Source organism: Castor canadensis, chromosome 7 (assembly GCF_047511655.1).
Source record: "Castor canadensis chromosome 7, mCasCan1.hap1v2, whole genome shotgun sequence".
Taxonomy (NCBI): Eukaryota; Metazoa; Chordata; class Mammalia; order Rodentia; family Castoridae; genus Castor; species Castor canadensis.
The window spans coordinates 16,327,295-16,350,277 of record NC_133392.1 but is presented as its reverse complement, the minus strand read 5'-3'; the positions used below and the strand labels follow the sequence as shown (position 1 = coordinate 16,350,277).

Below are 22,983 nucleotides of genomic sequence, written 5' to 3'. Positions count from 1 at the left end.
AAAGAAACTAAATGTGAATCTAAAGAGGACTAATGACAACCACACATGTCCACTTGCTTTTAAAGACAACCTAACCACACATAAATGTGAGGAGGCCAGCCCCTTTCTCGTGCAGTGCAGAGGAGAAGTTCAGATGCTCGATGCTTGGGGCTTGGTGCCAGCAGTTAGCAGCAGAGCTCCTGGAAACTAAGTTTCACTTCCTAAATGTCCAGGGTTTTTTTTTTATTAGCATATTATTGTTGTACAAGGGGGACATTGTAACATTTACATAGTGCTTACAATATATCTTAATTAGATTCACTGCCTCTTTCTCCTTTATCCTCTCAGAAAAATTTCAATATGTTTTGTTCTATTTTCGTACATGAATACAAAATATTTCCACCATACTCGTCTTCCTTCACCCTTTCCTTATGCCTTCCCTGCTCCCACTGGTACCTACCCTTGGAAAGGAGCTATTCTACCTTCTTGTCCTTCATTTAAAAAAAAAAAAGAAAATTTTTTAGTTTATGGTAGTTATACGGGGGTTTTCGTTGTGACATTTCCATATATACATGTATTATATGCTGAATTGGTTTATCCCTTCCATTATTCTCCTTTCTATCCTAGTCCCCTTCTTATGGTGACTTCAACAGGTTTTGATGTTCCATATTCTTACATGTATAGAAAGTACATGGTCTATATTCATCCTCTTTACTTTCTTCCTTTACTCTCCCTCTCCTACTAGTGCTCTCCCCTTAGCATGACCTGTTTTACATTCCTGTCCTTCACTGTTTGGTTTCTAGTCATTGTTCAGTGGGATCTTTACTTTGGTATTTTACCCGTAAGTATATTGTGCTTAAGTCAGTCTGTTCTTTCTCACTTTTCCCCCATCCTGTGTTGTTCAGCAGTTTTCAGTGTGTTTCATTGTGTTTTATTCCTACACAGATGTGATGCATTTTGTTATTATTTATTCTCTATCATTCTTTCCTTCTTTTCCTCCTCCCTTAATCTCCTCTAATGATCTGTCCAGGGTTTTTAATTAAACTCCCTCCACATGATTCCAAGTAAACACCTGGCAGAGGCCAAGCTGCTAGTCTTAAAAAATATACTTTCAGTGTTGTTACCTGCCTGACAGCAATGGCTTCCCCAGGAAGACACACCATGGAGAAGACCCTACAGAAGCATCAGGAGATTGGGTTCTTTCATTACAGCAACAAACACCAGCCTTCTGCTACAGCCCATGTCAAATGACATCCCAGCAATGACAAAAGAATGCCATGGGGTGGGTTTTACTGGATGTAAAACAAGACATCACAATGCTCCACATTACAAAGCTAATGACAACTACAAATGTTTAAGCTTCCTCAAGGTCTTTGATTAGACAGGAAGCTCCAAATCCTGCTAAAAAACAGTTCCAGGACACCTAAACAAGCTCTTTTTTAGTGATAAATTATGAAAAGAAACCATCAAGAGGACAATTCAATAAGGTGTTTCAGTCTGCAAGGAGAGGTTCTGAGCACTCTGCCTTTGCATACCAAAGGAGCTCAATAAATATCTGATGAGACAAATTTCAACCAAGAGCCAGGTATTTGGGGCAGCACAGTGCTCAGGGGGATGCATGCCATAAATAATTATCACCAGTTACAGGTCAATTCACACAGCAATTCTTCACAAATGTATCGTGTATTTTTTTTTTAAATTAGTCTATGTAATGATTTAGGTCTTTTTCTCCCAGATGAATGCCCCCTCTTCTCTAAATCATCTGCTGAGATCTACCTGCTACTTGCTAAGAAAAAGATTTTTTTTTCAGAGAGCAAATCCCTGTCCTAAAATGGGAATCTTTAGGAAACTTAGTTTCTAAGGAAATGGTCTGAAGTTAGTTTAGGCTTCATCAATGACAATGGAGTTAGTTGGTTTTTAGATTAAAAAAAATCAAAATTAGCAAACAAAAGAGCTCAGCAAGCCCTCACACAACACTTGCAGGTGCTCACAATCCTCAGGGCGATCTTTGCTATAGGGAAGAGACTGAGCAGAAAAAGGGCATTTTTTTTTTAAGTGAGGAGGCTCAAGAAAGGGGTTCTATTGAGCTTTCCCACAAGGGACTGGCCCATTGAAGGGTCTCTCCCTCCAGCAGCTGCACCTGCTCCCTACCCCCAGCAAGTCCTAAAATTAGTCCTGTTTCATCAACTCTGGGCATCTCCTCTGCAAAGCCCAATGTTTAAGGGGTCTTACCCATCCCTCCAAAGCAGGCTGTGATTTTCTGGGCATACTGGCACAGGCTCCCATCTGGGCAGGGCTCCTCTGGAAGGCCTGCTTCGTCCATCACTGTAAGCAACTGCCTTTCTTCCTTTAATGCCACTTGCCCAGGACCTGCTCAAAACAAAACAAACAGCCAAGCCCCCTCTTCCATATCATCTCCATTAATAATTCAGATACTACATAAAATCTGCTGAGCATTCAAGATTGAAAGCACCAAGGTACTCTGAGGACTGAAGCACAATTAGTTTAACAGACACCAAGTGTCTCAGGTTACTCTCTGACAATACTCTCTGACAGGCAGGCTTGGAATGCCTTCAAGGAAGCATCCACAGACAAGATCAACTCAGAGAGAGGTCACAGGCATCCCCTGAGCATAAGGCTCTCCCGTGATGCTATGGAGTCAGAATGCTAAGTTGCTGTGCACCGTCACAATCCACCAGGCTGACATTTCCATCAGCTGCCAAAATATCTCTATGCCCTGAACACGTCTCATCCTCTCAAATCCTTCAACTTTCCCATGATTCTCTTTCTTTTCCTGAATTCCTCGGTCTCCTTTCCATCAGAACCTTCTGAAAGTCCACCTGTGCTTAAAAATGCAGCTCGAATGTTACCTCTTCCAGTAGAGTTCTAGAATTGCTCTGGCTAGCATCAATTTCTCTCTATTTTGACCCCAAACAGCTGCACTCCCATAGTATTTATCACATTCTGCCATGTCACAGGGTTATCTCTAGACTTTCTTATTTCCTCTGCCAGCTGCTAAGCTGATGGAGGACAAGAGCCATGTCTTTGTCACCCTGTTTCCTTCACATGGGCTCTACACATCCTAGATACTCAGTGCCTTGTAAGCAGAAATTTGACAATTCTTCATCAGAAGTCACTGTGAAATATGAGTATCCACTACTTAGATCAAAGTGTGTCTATCAAAGGCACACACACGTTGGTCATTATGAAGTGCTTTACTGGGAGAGGGAAACTCACACACTATACACCACACCGTAGCATACACAGATGCAAGCTCCTAGTCAGAACTTGTGAACTGGAAGGCACTAAGTGGCAGGCACATGCCCCAAGGCCTCACCAGCTGTGGCCATAGGAAGCTGTCCCAGGGGCTGGTAATTAGTAGACAGGTTGTCCTTGCTGGTGGGATAAATAGCTGAGTGCAGAACCAGAAACTTCAGCATCAGCACTCTCTGCACGTCTGCTGACAGAGGTGCTGACCCTGGAGCAGGTGCACCATGCTTGCCTGCTCTGGTTTCCCTGCCACGGCCCTCCCAGGAGGAAATCTGCAGAAGGAAGCATTTCCAACAGCACAGTTTGAAGTATTTATAATTCATCTCTCTCAACACTGAAAATCTCTGACTCATTCTGACAAACCTCAAGTTCATTGCCAATTTGCTAGAAAATGTCCAATATCCCAGGTAATCTATTTCCTGATTATACTGTAATCAGGACCTCTTGCTCACTGGTTTCTTTTGTTGGGATCATTCACCTTTGGATTTAAATGTTGACTTCACAGAACTACCTGTGGTTGATGATCTAACAAGATATATAAGCCAGATAAGACTAGAACAGGAGACCTGGTTAGAATCAGTGCCAATCTTTTCTCCATCCTTTGTGTCTGTGAGGTAACCAGCTGCCAGGTGTTAGCAGCCTTACTGATGAGAGGGCCAGGGGCCCTCAAAGAGCACACAGATTAGCAGGAGACCAGGCCTGGAAATGCCTAACTACAATGCATATCGATAGCAATAAAAGGTTGGGAGCTGGTTTGGGGATATGGTTCAAGATCCCTATTAATTTTCCTTCTTAATGAAAGCAAATGTCTCAAAAAACAGAAATGGCTACTTATGGTTTACATTTTACAGGAACAGCTTTATATATTTCTATTCCATGCCCGATAATGACACACACACACAAGAAAGGGTTTTCCCTCTAAGGGGTGGGTACGGGGTGTGTCATTCTCTCACATTCCCTCATATTTCATGAAAGTGCATGAAAAGGAAAAGTCAAGTCAGCCTGGTGAGGGGGAGATGATGGAGAACATGATGTTCCAACTGGGCTTTCAAGACTAATTTACTAAAAAATTAACGGGGGGTTAGAGGAGGGCAGAAAAAATGTTCCAAATAGGAAATGCTCTAGAAAACAACTTCATTCAGATCACACAGAAGGGGAGGTCAGTCAGGAGACAAAGGTAAGCTCTCAGATGGAAGAACCTACCCATCTACACACAATCTGTCCAGAGAGAGAATAATAGCATTACTTTTGTGCAAACACAAAGCATGCCTCCAAAAAGCCATGCCCACTGCCTCTCTTTCTTGAGAGAATACCAGAAATCCCAGAAAACTGTTGGCACATGTCCACAAGTACTTTTCACAGTGATTCATTATAGCAACTTGTTTTTTTATCCAAGTACTTTAAAACCACCAATTTGTTAATCATGGCAGCAACTCTGTGACATGAGAGACTCCATTCTACATGAAACCCTACATCTTAGACTGAGAAACTAAGGCCCACTCCCCTCTAACCTTAACCCACACTCAGAATTAGAGATTTGAAAAGAACTTCCACTCCCAAAGGCAAATCCAAGGTCTTGATATGAATAAAAGATCCCTTTGGTTATTTTGAAGTTCACAGCTGTAGAAGGTTTTAGAACAGTGTTTTAAATGTGGCTACAGATGGACAATACTTCCTCTAACAATGGAGAATTTTCCATAGTCTGCGCTGATATAGTGACCTTTCTACTGCATCCTTTATCTGGAAGGGACAATTTATTGGATATAAAAGTTGGCAGTCTCTGATATGAAAATGCTTTCAGGCAGAATCATTGTTTGCCAAAATAAAATGCGTGATACCTACAAGATAATCTACTGCGGGGTGGAAAGAAAATTCTAGATTATAAATATATGAATGTATATACAAATCATTATTTAACCCTTAAATATATGCATGTTTTAGAATGTATATAATATAAATGTAGGACAAGAGTGTTATTTATCAGTAAGCAACATACACATGTATGTAATTTTTTTCTCTTTTACTATGAGGGATGCAAATTTAAGAGTTTAGAGACCAGGAATTATACTATCAAAATAAATCTCACAGAAACTATAAAAATTTCATTAACCAGATAAGTTTTTGCTAAGCAACAATGAAACCAAACTTCACAAAAAAGGAACAAAGTGGTCAGTAAATTCAGAGACTCTGGGGTTAAAAAAAAACCTCATTGAAATTCTGTCTTTCCTACTTTCTTCTGGGCAACCTTAGTTGAGTTCTTTACTTCTTAAACCTTGGTTATCTCATCTATAAAATGAATATGATGACAGATCTCCCTATGTATCTACTAAATCCCTTGATAGTTCCTACTACATCAGAGATACTCTATAAATGCTGATTTAGAAGTTGCAAATTAAAATTTCCATAACACCGAGAACGGAAATTTAACTGGAAGCAGTAGATGGGTCCTGAGACAATTGTGAGTGGTAGGAAATGTGTAAAGTGAATTACATCTTAATTTTACAAAAGGAGAAGTCACTATTCAGGTTCAGGAGATTACTGTTGTTTTGCAATATAAGCCAGGTATTGCCAGATGTTCAAATTTTTATGTGAAATTGCCTAAGTTTCAAACATTTGCATTTAATTAATAAAAACAAGACACTGTTCACATCTTCACCTCCCAGCAAATCAAAACAAAACAAAAGCAAGCACATTCACAGGCCTGGCATGGCCTTCAGGTGATCAGTCTGGGTCCTATGCATTAGTTATTATCACACTTTTGCTGTCAGTCCTCACACCTTTCAACCTTAAGCCAAACACCACAAATTTCAGGGTGCAAGATTTTTAAAAGGATTGGGAGGTTCCACATAAAGATTCATGACTTTCCAATTTTAAACTCAAATTTTAATTTGCTATGGGCCATGGCAAAAGTGGCTATGTCTCTGTATTGCCAAGCAAAGGAGTGTGAAATGCTAGTAGCATTTCCCAAGCAAATTTCCCCACTTTTTTCTGGCCACAGATCCAAAAGCATGTCCTTTCTTTTCTCTATTATATTGTTTTGTTTATGCCTAACCATATAATCTATCCTCCTTAGCCGTAATAATTACTATGCATTTTATTCTGCCATTTCCCCCATTAAATTGATCTTTAAATTTCTTTTATCAAGAAAAATTTACATATAAGTAAAAGGCCTAGATATACAATTCCATGACTTTCACATCTCTGTCAAGGTACAGAATACTTCGAACACTCCAGGAAGTCCTTGTTGTCTTCCCCTGACCCCCAATCCGTCCCTACTCCCACACCAGAGAGAACCACTGTCCTGACTTCAGTCCCTTTTTGCATGTTCGATAACATCGTATCAACAGCATCATCTAGTATGTACCCTTTGGCTCTAGCTTCTTTCAGTCAGCATGTTTTTGCAATTCATCTATATTTCTCCATTATGTTTACTCCTAGCCTTTATCCCAATGAGAAAAATCATAGCTTCTCTCCAATGTGTTGTAAGCCATAATCTGGGTGTTTTACTCCACAGTAAGCACTCATGAACTTCTGGAAATGCAAACAAGTGAAGTGCCTACTTTTGGAGTCTCAAAGCATACCAGTAATGGTACCATGTCACTGACTAGGTCAGGCTATGATTTGGGGTGCTTCCTAGTATACAATATTGGGGGATGGGTGAGCTTCACACTGTGCCAAATTGGAAGGTGCGGAGGTTAGGGTAGGAAACCATTGGAAGAGCTGTCTCTGAAAATACTGAATCAAAAGGGGAACAGGAGGCAGAGCACCAGTGGCTCACACCTGTAATCCTAGCTACTCAAGAGACAGAGGTCAGGATGATCATGGATCGAGGCCAGCCAAGACAAATAGTTTGAGGGGCCCTATCTCAAAAATACCCAACACAAAAAAGGGCTGGTGGAGTAGCTCAAGTGGTAGAGTACCTGTCTAGCAAGTGTGAGTTTAAACCCCAGTACCACCAAAAAGGGGGGGTGGGTAGAAATGAGGAAGTGGTCAAATAATGCATAAGCATTTGGGAGCATAAGCTCCTTGGTGGAGGCAAGGAAGAGAGATGAATAAATCTGCCGACCAAGGAGCAAGTGAAGCAAGAAAAGATTATTAGTAAAGAAAGAAAACAAGACGGTTCTAAGATCTTCCCTCAAATATACAGTACCTCTCCTCCCCCACCCCCAAGCCATTCCTTTCTTATATGGATTCATATACCCAGCCAATGTAAGAATGGGTAGGCAACCTGAATGGATAAAGGGCCAGAATGAAAGGATGCAAATGTTGCTAAGGTAGAAATTAATCTTTATTGCAAAGAGTGACATCAAAAGAATCCCAAAGATTATAGTCTGAGTGGCTATTAAGAAGTAGAGAAAAGCCATTTGGATCAGAAACGGGAAGAAGAGTGAGTTTTGGTGGAAAGAGGTGATACTGGGCTAATTTTAGATAGAGTAGTGGAGTTTAGGATGTCTGGGGAACATCTGTAGTGTTCAGCACCTGAGACTGCTGCTCTGGATCTTGGAAGAGAACTCCAAGATGGTGGTGTAGCTTTGGTAGTGTCCATCCACCCGGAGGTGAGAGCTGGAGCCTCCAGGCAGGTGAAATAGAAATCACTGAGTGCTTCCTGTTTTCTATGTCTACTTCAGGGGAGGTGCTTCACAAATACTTAGGAACATTGGACCTTTACATGAATAATGCATGTGTTATCTTGGAAAAATATTAAAATTGCACATACAGCCTCAGAGTTACTCAAATTGACCCTCTGTACATAGCTGCTTGAGCTTCTCAGCTCATTGCATTAACTATGCAATCCCACTTAGCAGCACTTCGTAGCATTCAAGTTCAAGACATGCAAACTTTATTGATTAAAATTTCCAGTAACACCATAATGCTCTTACTTCCCTGTCAAGTGAGAGGAAAGCAGTTTAAACAAAAATACTGACAGAAGGCTTCAATGTATCCTTGGATATCACAGAGAATGTGAAATTTTAGTTAATTAAACTCACCTAGGAGGACACAGATTTGAATTTAAAAAAAGATTCAGAAATACTGGATTCTAAAGAACATTACTCCTTGCAAGGTCCACTTCATAATTACAAATGTGCACAGAAAAATCCAAATGTAGCAGAGGCCACAACGCTCATAATGACAATTCAATAAGCATTCATTGAACATTTGTGAGTGGCCCTGAAACAGGCAAGAACCAGAAGCAAGTGTTTTTCTTTTCATTTTCTGATGGAAACCAGAGTACTCTCTTTGAAGTCTTTGAACATAGGAGTTCTCAAGACAAAGCAAACAAAAATAGCCTGCACCAGGATGAAGTGGGTGGTGGATATCTTCAATAGGGTAGGACAGATGGATTATTTGGAGCTCTCTGTGTGTGTGTGTGTGTGTGTGTGTGTGTGTGTTTCTGGGGCTCTTTTATTTAGTTATTTATTTTTCAGGACAGAATGGCTTGGCACAATTAATTTTTAAATTCATATTGGCATATGGAACAGCAGGAGAAAAGAGGCAGTCTCAAAATAGAAAGTGTAGCAAATGGTATTGCCAAAAATGTTAAAGGCTAGAAAAGAGATTTTCAAATACAAAGTATAATCACTTAAAAGATCATCGTGTTAGAGTTTAAGAAAAAGCGAAGCATACATGAAGGACCACAGACTCCATGAAGTAGATAGAAATCGAGCTAGCCCGACATTGGCTGAGGCACATAGGCCTGAGAAAACATTAGCTAAGGTTTATTGACCAGTCCTGAGCCCTGCTCTCATCCATGTCCTTCCCTAAATGTTGTCTCAGCTTCTCTTATGATTTCCCCCTCTAGTGAGCCTCCTCTTACTTCACAACTCATCTCTGAATTGCTACTTCATCTCTAAAATTCCAAACCTGATTCATAATTCTCTCAAATGATGTCAAATGTCACCTCGACTACCATTTCTCCAAATATTAAGTTTTCTGGTACAGAAATAACACACATTCATTTAGCAAAAATTTAGATAGCACTGAAAACTATAGAGAAATGGAAATACAATCTGCCCATCTACTATTGTTCTTCATTCAGTTTTCTTTATTTTTTTCTATGAATTCTGGAGTTCAGATCACATATGCAAATTGTAACTTTGGTTTCTCAAAGCTTTCACCCACGGTGTTCAAATCTATTTCACTTTCAATGTTAAATTTTTATTGAAATATATTTTACCTACAGTAAAGTTTATAAACTTCAAGTATATAGCTCAGTGGATTTACATATGTATACAGCCATGTGCCCACTTTCCAGATGAATATCTACATACAATATACCTAACAGCCCAGAAGGTGTCCTTGGACCCCTTCCAGGCCATACTGCATCTCCATCCTTCCAGATAACTACTATTCTGACTTATCATGGTCAATTAGTTTTGCTATTTTTGAACTTCAAGATGATTCATGTGGTATGTACTCCTCTGTGTTTGGTTCTTTTTGCTTAACACAATGCCATATGGTACAGTTCATGCATAGTATGTGCTTTTATTTGAGGTACTACTCCAAAGGAAGAATGCGCCATAATGAATATAGCTCCTGTTTGGGGATATTTGGGTTTTTCCTAGCTTGGGGCGATTACAGATAAAACTACTTTGGAGAGTATCATACATGCCCATCAGTGGACATTTGCACTGTAGATGTGTATGTGTGCACACACACACACATATGGCAAAAGGAAGAATCACAGTTATCATTTTCACTGCTACAGCCCCAGATCCTAGCACAGCAAATGGTGCATAGTAGGATCCCAAAACATCATAGTGAAATGAATGAGACCACAACCACTTAGACCACTTTCCTGTGTGTATTCTGACAATGCTACTAGAAAAAAACAAGCAAGAAACATCTGAGAAAATATTTAATAGAATTAAGACTCTTCCCCTAGCGAGGGGGTGAGGGGGAGAGGGAGGAGGTGGGGGAAAGGGAGGAGGGGGGGAAGGGGGAGAAATGACCCAAACGTTGTATGCACATATGAATAAAAGAAATTTTAAAAATTAAGAAAAGACTTCCCCACGGAGCACCCTTCCTTCCCACCTTTCCTAAGCTCTTCTCTAAACTCCCCTGCACCTGGACTTACCAGCAGAAATCTGAAACCACAGGCTACCAGCTATAGGTTGACTGTCACTGAGCAAACAAATTGAACGTTCTAGCAAAAGCCTTTTAGTTTTCTATCAGTATTCCAGGCTTTAGTCCTTCTTCAACAAGAAAAAGAAACATGCAAAGGCTGCTAAGTAAAAATCCAAGAGAAATACAAACGAGTTAGAAAAATACCCACTTGAATTCTGTGTTGTCTCCTAATGATTAAAAATAAAACATTCTTTGTGATACTTTTAATTATTTTATGTAAATCTAGGTCGCATGGGTCAGATAAAATTTTTTAAAATTTTGAAATAAAATAAAATCATAAATCATAAAATCACTTTAGTTAGGTAGATTTTTCATTTTATTTCTAATCCTTTTCTCTCATTCTCCAGCTAAGTAAAAACATTAACATTTGTAGTAAACATGTTTTCAAACAGGCTTTCAGAGCAGACATAGTTTGTAGCAAGTCATACTTCTAGGGAGCAATGAGCTGTCAATATTGTTTTCACTCTGACTAAAGTAGGTTAACCTGTTGGAGAACTGATCAATTGAACAACCACACAATTTTCCCTAACTTCCTCTCTAAAACATGTCTTGTTAAACTAATTTTTTTTTTTCTTGGTGGTACTAGGGTTTGAATGCAGGGCTTCATGCTTGCTAGGCAGGCTCTCTACCACTTAGCCACTCTGCCAGCCCTACCTTAATCTTTATTACCTTTGTTCCCATTTCAAAAAGTCTTCCATGGTGGTCCTTTGTTTTTTCTTCCAATAGTTTATGTCAGTAAGTAAATGAAGACCTGCTGCCCGTTTTTGAAAATAAAGTTTCATTGAAACACAGCTATGTCCATTCATTTCTGTATTATCTATGGCTGTACCGTAGACCATTCAACTCACAAGGGCTAAACTATTTACTCTCTTGCCCTTGAGAGAGAAAGTTTCCTTTAGGTTAGTCACATAGAGTGTTCAAATCTTGTATTTCATGGATTTGGCTCTATGTACTTCCTGCTCATTGGTTTCCTCTGTGTACCATTTCTTTGAGTTTAGTTAGAAAATTCCCTGAGGGTTAGAATTGTCATTCTTTTCTCTTTTAAATCAAGAATTAAAGTCTTTCCGGTTAACTGGGCATAAGACTTGAGTTTCAATAGGTGTTCATTCACGCCGATGCTACTGCTACTGCACAGCAGGCATGGTATATTGCATTAGTGACTCTAATTTATCAGCCTCTGTATATCCATGTCCTTTTGCCATATAACTCTGCAATACCCTTTTACTTTGAGACTGGACTCAACCATTTGACTTTCTCTGGCCAATAGAATAAGAAAGAAGTGACAGCGTGCTAGTAGATGCTCAGACCTCAAGCAGTCATGCATTTCTGTGTGCTCTCTTGCCCTCCTGTTTCACCATGAGGAGGAGATGGATGGATAGCCTCCTGGTCCTAAGATGAACACAAGAGAAACATAGAGCAGACCTCTCCCCAAGCCTGCACAAGCTTGCCAAACTGACCACAAATCCAGCCCAACCTACAAACTCATGAAAGAAGAGAGATGCTTATTGCTGTATCCATCCAAATTTTGGAATGGCTTATAGAGCTGGGATAGCTAATTGACACAAAATTGCCATGCCTGAAAATATCTGCCACTGATATTTACATTTCCTTGGAATCTTAAAGTCAAACTTTAAAAGTTGAAACTTTTTTAGTGACATGGTAATATATACAAATATCCTTTGTTAGCCAAACATCAAAAGAAATCAAATAATCAATAAAAATTTAGTGAACATACACCATGTGCTCATTACCAAGATGTCTGAAGGATATAAAAATTATAGTCTGTAATGTTGATGAACTTACATTTCTGCTGTGGATGAAATAAAAGACAATAACTGAGTGTTGAAAGCTACTCAATTATTGTACACGGTGCTTTGAACATATGTTTACCTCTGTGCCTTCCCAAAGCTCCAAAGAGAACAAGGGAGGGACAAATGCAGACAAGAGATGTCAGCACAACTGGGGTGCTAGAAAGTGAGTGGGTGGCACAACCAGCGGCTGAAACTTAACCTGAGGGGTTGGTGCCAATGAGGGACAAACTGGCAAAGGCCACTGGCACCAGGTGCCACTGAAGGTAGGAACAAAGGGTGCCACTGCAAACAGGTTGGGTTACCAATCTTTAGGAAAGAGACTAAGTTCCATTTTTTCTTCCCTCTTCTCTCTGCCAGGAAACTCATCCTTGAGGGCACTGACTGAAGATGGCATGAGGTATTGTGCCAAGCTACAAATGTAGTCACTTTGCTGTGCGTGCAGGTAGAATGAGGCAACTATTTTAGTTGTGTATTCTGGTACTAAGTTCCTTCTTTGTAAGTAAGATGTTCATTTGCCCACCTTGATTTCTTTTTTACTTTTAGACATAAGTTATTGATTTACTACAAAGGAACGTTGGGATTGAACTTTTACACTTGTAACAACAGAAAACTAAATGCAAAGTCTAGAAATGGCAGTGTTAAACTTAAAAAAGAACACAAGGTGTCATAAGTCAGAAGAAGTCACTGAAATAATGAAAGAGGAGGGACGGGCCAAGGAGCTTCATATTTTTTAAATAAGCTTTTTTTTTTTTTTTTTGGTGGTACTGGGGCTTGAACTCAGGGCCTACACCTTCAGCCATTCCACCAGCCCTTTTTTGTGAAGGGTTTTTTAAGACAGGGTCCAATGGAACTATTTGCCCTGGCTAGCTTCAAACCAAGATCCTTCTGATCTCTGCCTCCTGAGTAGCTATGATTACAGGCATAAGCCATTGGTCCCTGGCTCAAATAAGCTTTACAATAACATTTGACTTTTCTTCATTCTTTACATTATTGTTCAGTATCCTCTGTGAGCCAGATGTTCTACTAGAAACACATTGATATCAAGTGATGAATAGTCTGGGTATGGCTTCTTCCTTCTTGGGGTGTACAGTCTGGGGAATGCTGAAGTCAGGGAGGGTGATCTCAAGCATTGAAACCCTTTCTAGCTGACTGTTCATCCTAAACGCTGATATTTCAGGGCAGGGACCAGTGAACTATGGTCCGCAAGTCAAATCTGGGTACCAGTTGCTTTTGCCTGGACTCCAAATGAACAATATTGGTCTTTTTTGCCTCCATTTTTAAAGGATTGTGGTGTTTTTGTTTTGTTTTTTTTAAACAGAGGAAGAAAGAACTAGAAAAGCATCAGTAGAGCAGCAACTGCAACTCAGAGCACAGATCCCACGAAACCTGAAGCCTTGCAGTGTGGGCCTTTGTGAAGAAATACACTCCTGTCCTGTGGGCTCACTCACCAGATCTCGCTCAATGACTATTACATTTCTCAAGGACCACTATTACGAACAGATCTTTTAATAGATTACCAGTTTATTAAACTATGAAAGTAAAAAAAGGCAAAAGCCTCAGTGAGAAATGCCACATTCTATAACAGAAATCCATACTTTTGATCATTATAGGAAGTCAGACCAGAAAAACTCCACATTCCTTGGCTCCTCATCCCTTTGTCTTCTCTTCATGGAAGAAGACAATGTTTGACTTTTAAAACTAAGACTATTTTGATGCAAATAAAATAAATAAGACTGATAAGAGTAGTTACCCCCAGGTTTGGATGTTGTTCAAGAGGAGCTTTTGCCTATCGTGCATTGTTCAAAGTTTTTACAATGAAAGTTTATCCTCATATGATTTATATAAGACAAATCAATAAATCACACCAAAAAATAAAACTAACCAAACTAGAATCAAGGCTTTGGATTTCAAAGGACTAACTATAAATACTTTTCAAGAATCAGAATTTTCAGGTGGACTACAATTGCTAATTATATAATCCATTTATTACAAGTGAAGCACTGTGCCATGAGTTTATAGACACTTTTATTTAATCCCCATATGCTCATAAAAACAGATAGTATTGTTACCTCCATTTTATAGATGTAGAAACTGAGGCTCAGAGAAATTAAGAATCTTGCCCAAGGTTAAAGAGCTACCAAATATCAAAGCTGTGATTTGAACCAAGTCTCTGCCTCTAGACTCAAGCACATAACCAGTCTCTTGTGTCCAAAAAGAGCATGCGTTCCTCCTTCAAGTCTGTACTATGCATTTAAAATAGAAGAAGTAACTTTGAAATTCACCGAAGATCATGACATTAGCAAAGGGAAAATAAGTTCCCAGTTCCTTGTGGTTCTGGAAGTAGGATGAGGCAGAGATGGCTCCTGAGGAGAAGAGGAACACAATAGAGCCATGGCAATAAGTGTCCCTTGTAACCAGTGGAATCATCTAATTTCAAGGAGTCCCCACATCTTCCCTCGTGAGCATCCTAACCTCTGTAGGTGACCACATTCTCTTACATCTTTTATCCTAATACGTTCTTTACCCTGTCTCATGTTGGTTGGTTGCTCAGCACATCTTTGGTCCATACATGCCAGGGGGAACTTCCAAGATTAGAATTCTAAATGACAGAGATTCCTTCTGAATGGCACCTGGCACAGGACCTGCCACCTGCTGAGAAGTGCTTGGTAAGTTCATTATTACAAACAGAATGTTAATGAGCAGCTGTAATGCCAAGTCCAGGAAGGACTATGACACATCGAGAGAAACCCAACTCATGAGGCTACCAATTATAGATAGATAAGTGCAGTGAGAGAGTAACTTTAAAGTTAAAAAATAAGTAAGAAGAATGTGGGTGAAGCCATGAGCCTCAAAAGGAAAGTGGCTGATTGAATAAATAGAACTGTGCACTTAGATGCTCACATAGCCAGCATCACCTTCTATATGAACAGTAGGGATAGTAGACCATTTAAACTATTTAAAAATAGTCAATAAGAGGTTCTTCCCACTGGGCTAACATGCTGATTGAGAGTTCTGTGCATCCTACGACAGCTTCTAAGAGTTTCTCCTTCAATTCACACATCAGCATGAGATGTGGCTCCCAGGTACAGTGTTAGAAAGAAGGGTAATGCCAGTCTTGGGACAACCCACCCCATTAAGGTGTTCAAAGCACCTTGGTGCATTGCAAGCCTGGGGAATGAGAGAGACCATGACCATGCAGCAGGCTATTGGGCATGTTCCTGGCAATGTCATGCTCTAATTGACCTACAGTCACCAACTGTGGCAGATCTCATTGCAGTAGCAGCTGTGACTGCCTCTTAAAGCAGAAAAACCTGTCCAGCATTTCCATTCCCTCCCATGGAACCTAAAAGGTGTGCAAATGAACACGCTGCATTCTTTCCCCTTTTGGAAATGAATGACATTTAGTGATGAGTCTTATTAAATCCCAATCTTCTGATTGCTATCCTGGCGCTCACCTCAACCTTCAAAGTATGTTAATGATGGAGACCTAATATCAGTGGTCAGATTTTAATATAAAATAGAAGGTTGGATATCTCAGATGCCTAAATTACTATTAATTGTATGCAAATATACCTCAAGTATATCCTTTAGAGCAGAAGGCAGCCAGCCACTGTATCAAAGTCTTAAATCACAGTCACATAACTAGTCAACACTTTCAAGGTATGCCAGGAGAGATGGGACAAGGGGGTCTCTTTTTAATAAAGAGACAGGTGAGCAGGCTTGTTGTTTTAAAATAGCAGAAAACCAACTACTGAGAATAAGACATAACATTTAAGAATAGACAGACTATTAAGATATTGTCTTGCCAATATTCCCTAGAGAGAGTAAACTTTTTTAAAATGCAGAGTAGTGACACCCCTTTAGTTCCAAACATAAGGTATACCTGTTTATAAATCTCAAAATAATCTCCCAGATTCCAGTTTAATTATGACTGAGACTCAAGTCAACTGTTCTAGAGATATGCTTTCTGTAGATCCCAGCTGGCAGCAAGTGGAAAGACTCCAAATGCCTTCAAAATATGCCACAGAGAAAAAAAGGAAGAGAGTAGTTAAAAAAAAAAAAAAACAAGAAAAGTAATGTTTCCTTTCTGGTTTGACCACTAACCATATCAAATAGTCAGGCACAGTGGCTCACGCCTATCATCCCAGCTGCTCCAGAGGTATAAATAAGAGAATTGTGGTCCCAGGCAGCCTCTGGGAAAAACTCCAGATACTATCTGAAAAATTACTAAAGCAAGCATGAGACCCTGAGTTCAAACCCCGGTACTGTGTGTGTGTGTGTGTGTGTGTGTGTGTGTGTGTGTATTATAATCAAAGGTATGGCTTACTCTATTAACTGTCATGTTAGATTTCCCAAAACCTACCCTAAATTTCCTAGAAACCAAAACAAAAATCCACTCTTTGTACAATACAAAAAGCAGAGAACTTCAAATCTATTTTAAAATAAATGTATTATTTTCTATATATTTTCAAATATATAGAACTATATAGATATATTTTAAAATATATATTTGTAATATATAGATATTTTAAATATAGACATCTTGAGATATTCTAATTTTATCACTAAGACACATTTCATTTAGGAAAGTCATAGAAGCATAGCTTTCAACTAGCAATATCTGTAGCACATTAATTCATCCTAATGAGTATGTACAGTGTTATTATTAAAAATTCAGATTCTATTTTTAAGGCGGGCCCAGAGGGTGTCAAAGAATCTTCTATAAACATTGGGTGACGTTACACTAGAAAGAATGAGCTAGGTAAGAAAATATTGGAACAGAATCTTGGCCTACTGCCCACTTAGGGCCATTGTCAGGTTTAAAATTTTATTATTCTGATGCCTGTCAACTTTTCTCTTCCAAATAAATATCTAAGGCAGATCAATCAATAATACAAAACCACACTACCAGATTTTTAAATCAACATGGCCTTTGAAAATAATGTTCACTTATTAAAGAAAATTTTGTACACAAGGAGTCACCATGAATTATTCATCATTCTTAGTGTGCCAACCTTGAATTCCTTCTTACCTCTTGACAGGTATGTACTTGTGAGGTGTAGCTGACTCAAACGCCCCAGTCCTCCAAGAGCTGGGCAGGAAAGTAAAGTCAAGCTCACTGGAGATGTTGGGACACTGAGCAGAACAATTTGGGGGCAGGAAGCACAGAGCCCATCTGCTTTCTGCCCTCCAGAAACCAAAAAGCAAGTCACATCTTCTTGTCTTAAGGGGCAAGTATCAAAAGAATCAGCAGCTACCACCAGTCAATCTGCAAGTTTCAATGGAACAGCCTACAAAACTGTGTCAGGTTGCCTCTGAGGCTGTCTGGTGGATGTGGTGTTGGCTGATGGGCCCTGGGAAGGCTGAGCAGAATGAGCTAGGTCACTCTTTTTTTTTTTCATTTTTCTTTTATTATTCATATGTGCATACAAGGCTTGGTTCATTTCTCCCCCCACCCCTACCCCCTCCCTTACCACCCACTCCGCCCCCTCCCTCTCCCCCCCCTCAATACCCAGCAGAAACTATTTTGCCCTTATTTCTAATTTTGTTGTAGAGAGAGCATAAGCAATAATAGGAAGGAACAAGGGTTTTTGCTGGTTGAGATAAGGATAGCTATACAGGGCATTGACTCACATTGATTTCCTGTGCGTGAGTGTTACCTTCTAGGTTAATTCTTTTTGATCTAACCTTTGCTAGGTCACTCTTGAAGCCATCCTCCCCAGGGAAGGAACACATCCCTAAAACACAACTGAAGGGAAAGCATTCTAAGAGTGGCATCCAAATGCAAACAAAACATCCAGAAATGTGATCAGAGATACTTGCCTTTTAAAAATGCCTTTTAAAGTGCCCAATGGATTAACCCACCGCCTGCTATTGGTTGAACTGAGCTATGCTCCTGCTACAAAACAGTCATGTTGACTTTAACATCCTGTTATGTTAATGATATCTGAAAATATGTTGATATGTAAGAAATGTATTTTAAACAAGTATGACTGTGCACCTAAAGAGACTATCTTGTTAACATATAAGAAGCATGAGACAACTTTATCCAATGAGAAATCCCTGCATCTTTCCTCATCTTTAAAGACATGTTCTAGTCTAGACAGTCTGTATGCTCAGTTTACAAAATGGACAGTCAAACCTTGGTAGTCTTCAGTGCTGTGATGAGGGTCCATGAGCTCAGTCATTTGCAGGTTAGGAACGTCAACCAGGCTCTAGGATTCTAGCTTGTCTACTCTAGGCACTGATATACAGAAGGACTGTGTCCACTCCTAGGATGAAAGGCTGGGCCTGGTTCTCCTCCCAGTAGTTTGTGGGCTGAGTTAGACCCAGGGAGGGGTGTGCTCAGTGGGTGTGCCACAAACAGCTCAGGAAGAGCAAGGAGTTGCCTGTGTGATTACAGCTCCTTTCTCACCTACACAGCCCTGTTTCCATGTCCGCCTTACCCTGTCTCCTGTCAATTCCAAGGACCACTTGTAGGGAGGGGCCCATTGGGTCACTGACACCATCACAGACGCAGAAAATGACCAGTCTTCTGAGAAGCTGCTGTTAAAATGTGCCAAGAATGTTCCTGGGATATTCCTCCACTCTGCATAATGTAGAATCCAGATTTTGGTCACTGTCATTTCACAATTAAGTCAAACACATGAGACAGAGGAAGAAAATAAGTTTCAAAAGCCTTCTCTCTCCTATTTTTCCTTAATGAATTATCATCTTGACAGATGGGCTTTTATTATTTTTTTTAATAGTGGGATTTAAAAAAATACTATAATTTGGAGGTTTTTTCTTATCAGCCTGGCTACTCACCATGGTTGGAAACTGTTCCCTGACAAAATGCTGGCTGGAGAAAAGGCATGGACTTTGAACCATTTTATATTAGTTACACACTGGCTGAAAACAATGACCTCACCTGGAAGGCTCAGGAAAGAGGCATATTTTTCCTTTAGTCAGGAATGCCCTGATGCTGGCTTGGATTCCCCACCACCCATAATCCAACTCTTCTCCCAGGTTATTTCAGGGATTTTGCATACTGGGAGTCATACAGACACAGTTTAAAGAGATAGACAGTCTTGGACAAACATCCTTGGCATCACATACATGTGTTCGCTAAGAAGAAGAAGGAAACTGACATCATTATTTTTAGTGTAAGGGCAGAACATTTAACTCCTCCAATAAGAACATAGCTCCTGCTATCCATTCTGAGACAGGAATTTAAGGTAAGGCCCACAGTCCATCCACTGAAAGAAAACACTGGTTGAAACACCCTTGTTAAGAACAAAGTTGGATTAACTGAAGATTCTCAGCTTCCTCTCTTCCTTTCTATGTGTTTTGTTTTGTGGAGGCTCTGGTAGACAGCCACATGCACGGGTCCCCTACGCTCCCTTCCCTAGTCCAGGCCACTGCCTGGAACCTGGTGCCTCTGATAAAGTCCTCCTGCCCTGGTGGCAGCACCAGGCGCCAGACAAAGGATCACAACTGGATCACTCATTGATAAAATGCTTGGCGTCTGCAGAACTGTCGTGTGTTAGCTGCTGCGAAAGGCCAGTGCATTTACTGAAATCTGATTACACCTAATGCCTAGCCTTCTCATGACAGCCAGGTTGTACCTTAGCCAATGTTTGATTTTGTTATTGCAGTGTCAGGAGTTTTACCATATGAGTGGGAGAGATTTCTTTTTTTAAACTATTTTTTATTAGCATACATAATTATCACAATTTCATTGTGATAATTCCATGGATGTGTACAGTGTACTCTGAACAAGTTCACCCCTTCTATTATATCCCCTTAATCTGTCCTTCTCCCCCATTTTCACCTTTTCAAAGTGTTTCATGGGTTTCATTATGCTCTCTCTCTCTCTCTCTCTCTCTCTCTCTCTCTCTCTATATATATATATATTATATATATATGACATATATACATGACATACTTATATATATGACATACTATATATATATATATATATATATATATATATATATATATATATATATATGACATACTTCAATCCTCTTTACCACCCCCCCAGTACCCTCTCCTAGCCTCCCACCACCACTGATCCTCCTCCCCAGATAAGTCTTTTATAGTTGCTATTTTTTGCTGGTCTTTGTTTTTTTGAAAAATCACTAATAGTAAAAGTGAGTTGCATTATGGTGATTTTATAGATGTACACATACTATGTACACTGTTCTTTGGCCATTTTCATCCCTTCCATTATACTCCCCTAGCTCCTGCCATCCTCCTCTCCCCCTTCTCAACAGTATTTGGTGAGTTTCATTATACTATATGCAGTTGAATTTTTAATTTTTGTCCTTCCTGTAAAATGTAAGGGGGACTAGTTTTTCCCACTTCCTTAAATCTCAGATTATTATTCCTGTTTAATTTTAAATGAAAGGGAGAAGAAGGAACCAAGCAAGTGCTTTAGCTTCTTTCTGTGGCTAAAATCAAGTTCTGGTTTAAGAGCCTTGCTTCCTTGCCTTTCACAAGGCAGGACAACTGGGAGACAGTGGTGTGATCCAGTATTGAAACTATTGCCAATATAGTACTTCCTTCCTAATCATAGTCCTACAAATTCAACTTTTGTTAGTTGAATCAGAGATAATTTCATTGGTAATTTATTAGAATCAAGAAACAAACTGCTTAAAATACACACCTGAGCTGGTGGAGTGGCTTAAGTGGTACAGTGCCTGCCTAGCAAGCATGAGGTCCTAAGTTCAAACCCCAGCACCACTAAAACAGCAAAATAAAACCAAAACACCCACTCAACTGTTTTCTTATTAAACAGCAGTGGCACTTCTCCAATGACATTGCAAAATCAGAGACACCGCTGCTTGTTCCTTGCCTTTTATAACTCAGTCATCTTCAAAACCAGGAGAAGTCTTCCCCAAACCCAACTCCTAGAAATTTTCATAGGGAAAAGATTGTCAGAAAGTCACATAACACATAAAAGTGATTTAAATTGCTTATTCCCCTGTATTTGAGAAATACCCGATTAAACATTGCTAAACAAGTTTTTATCCAGGGGCTTAATATACATTAATATGTAGGTGTGCCTTGTAACTGAAATGAATGACAGAAGAAGCATTTCCTAAATGTATTTGACTGGTAAAGCCCCCAATCCAGCATAACTACTAACCACAAAACAGAGTTTGGAAAACTCTTCTCTAAAAAAGAAGAAAGTTAGAAGGGACTTTAGAGACAACTTACATTATAGGGTTAAAGCCAGAAGAGTTTAGGGACCTGCCCAAGTCTGCACAGAATGAAAGGACAATTCTGTGGTGATGTTGGGCCTTACTATTTGAATGGCTGTGATGGACCAACACTCTGTCCGCAGGTAAGGTACGTACTATAGTGATGCTATCATGCCTGGGAACTCAAGCACGGCCACATTTGGGGGCAAACAGTGCACCTAACAACAGAGCCTGTTAAAAGACCTGGTCCATGTCTGATTTGTAATTACAGAACAGGAGAGAAGCTGACCAGAACATAACTTATCATGAACCATGAGTGAAAAATATCAGTAATGAAACATTCATAGGGCTGTGACTTCATCTTTTTAAACTAAGCAGAAGAGGCAGAAACTTGAAGCAAATTGAATTCCATAAGAGAAATTATTCCACTGGGAAAGTTGAAAACCAAATTTCTTTAAAGGTCTTATTCAACAAGGAAGAAAATCTGGAAAGACAGAGAAAAAGTTAGCCACAGATGTGTCATTTCCTTTGAACTTGTGTTTCAATGATGTCATAAGCCCAGGTAACTGGCCCCAATGGGAGCTCAGTTATGGGACTTATTTAGGTGAAGAGATCAATTTCTAGAACTGAAAGGACCATGCAGTTTGCCTCACTCTTAAACAGAGAGCTTAGGCTGGCCTGGGTATGGTAGTGAACCTGTAATCCTAGCTACTCAGGAGGCAGAGATTGGGGGAGAAGGGCAGTTTGAGGCCAGTTCAGGCAAAGTTAGTGAGATCCATATCGCTACCAATATGGTGATAGTGTCTATAATCCCAGCTACTCAAGACACATACGTAGGAGGAAGGATTGCAGTCCCAGGCCAGCCCCTAGCAAAAACAAGAGACCCTATCTAAAAAAATAACTAAAGCAAAGAAGAGCTGGAGGTATTTCTCAGTGGTTAGCAAGCATGAGATCCTAAGTTCAAGCCCTAGTACTAGGAAAAAAAAAACACACACAAACTAATAAAAAACAGAGAGCTTAAACTAGAAACAATCTTTGTAGCATACAACTATCTCTCTGTCACTAGATGTAGTTTCTGCTTATGATTTCTGAGTAGATCCCATGAAATTACTTTTGTGACTGGCAAATAAATTTTATAAACTTTACTAAGATATTACTAACTACTACTGTTATGGTTACTATATATCTCAACTTCAGAAACTACAAAGGTTCCAACCTCCTCATTATTATTTATAAATCACACTTACTGAGGGCTTATATTGAAAAAAGATCCCCTCATTGATTTATTTCTTCTTTTTTCTTTTTTACTGGGGGAGGGGGTGTTGGGGATTGAACCCAGGCCCTCATAACATGCATGCTAAGCATGTGCTCTGTCAGTAGCTCTACTCACATTCTGAAGCAGGTATTATTTTTACTTCCATTGTAAAGATGAGGAAATAAACAAGTTTAAGAAATTGCCCAAGGTTAGAGGCTGTGTCCAGGATGCTAAAACTACCTTAAGAACATGAAAACTATCCAGGAATAGTCAATAACTCAGAGAAGATACCAAAGCAATTTCTAGGTCTGAAATAATGGTAGGGCGTTACAAGGCATCGATTTCTCAGTACACA

At 39.7% G+C, this 22,983-nt stretch overlaps 1 protein-coding gene across 9 annotated transcripts in view; it reads right to left on the bottom strand.

Annotated features, from left to right (window-relative positions):
• Ablim1 (actin binding LIM protein 1) overlaps positions 1-22,983 on the bottom strand; it is a 291,006-nt gene that overhangs the window by 195,058 nt on the left and 72,965 nt on the right. For 8 of the 9 annotated variants that reach the window (XM_074078244.1, XM_074078246.1, XM_074078236.1 and 5 more), the window contains exon 2: positions 2,212-2,349. The exons of the other annotated variant lie outside the window; for it this stretch is intronic. In XM_074078244.1, the coding sequence (XP_073934345.1) occupies positions 2,212-2,349 (138 nt within the window). The remainder of the gene's footprint in view (positions 1-2,211; positions 2,350-22,983) is intronic. 9 annotated transcript variants of the gene reach the window in all.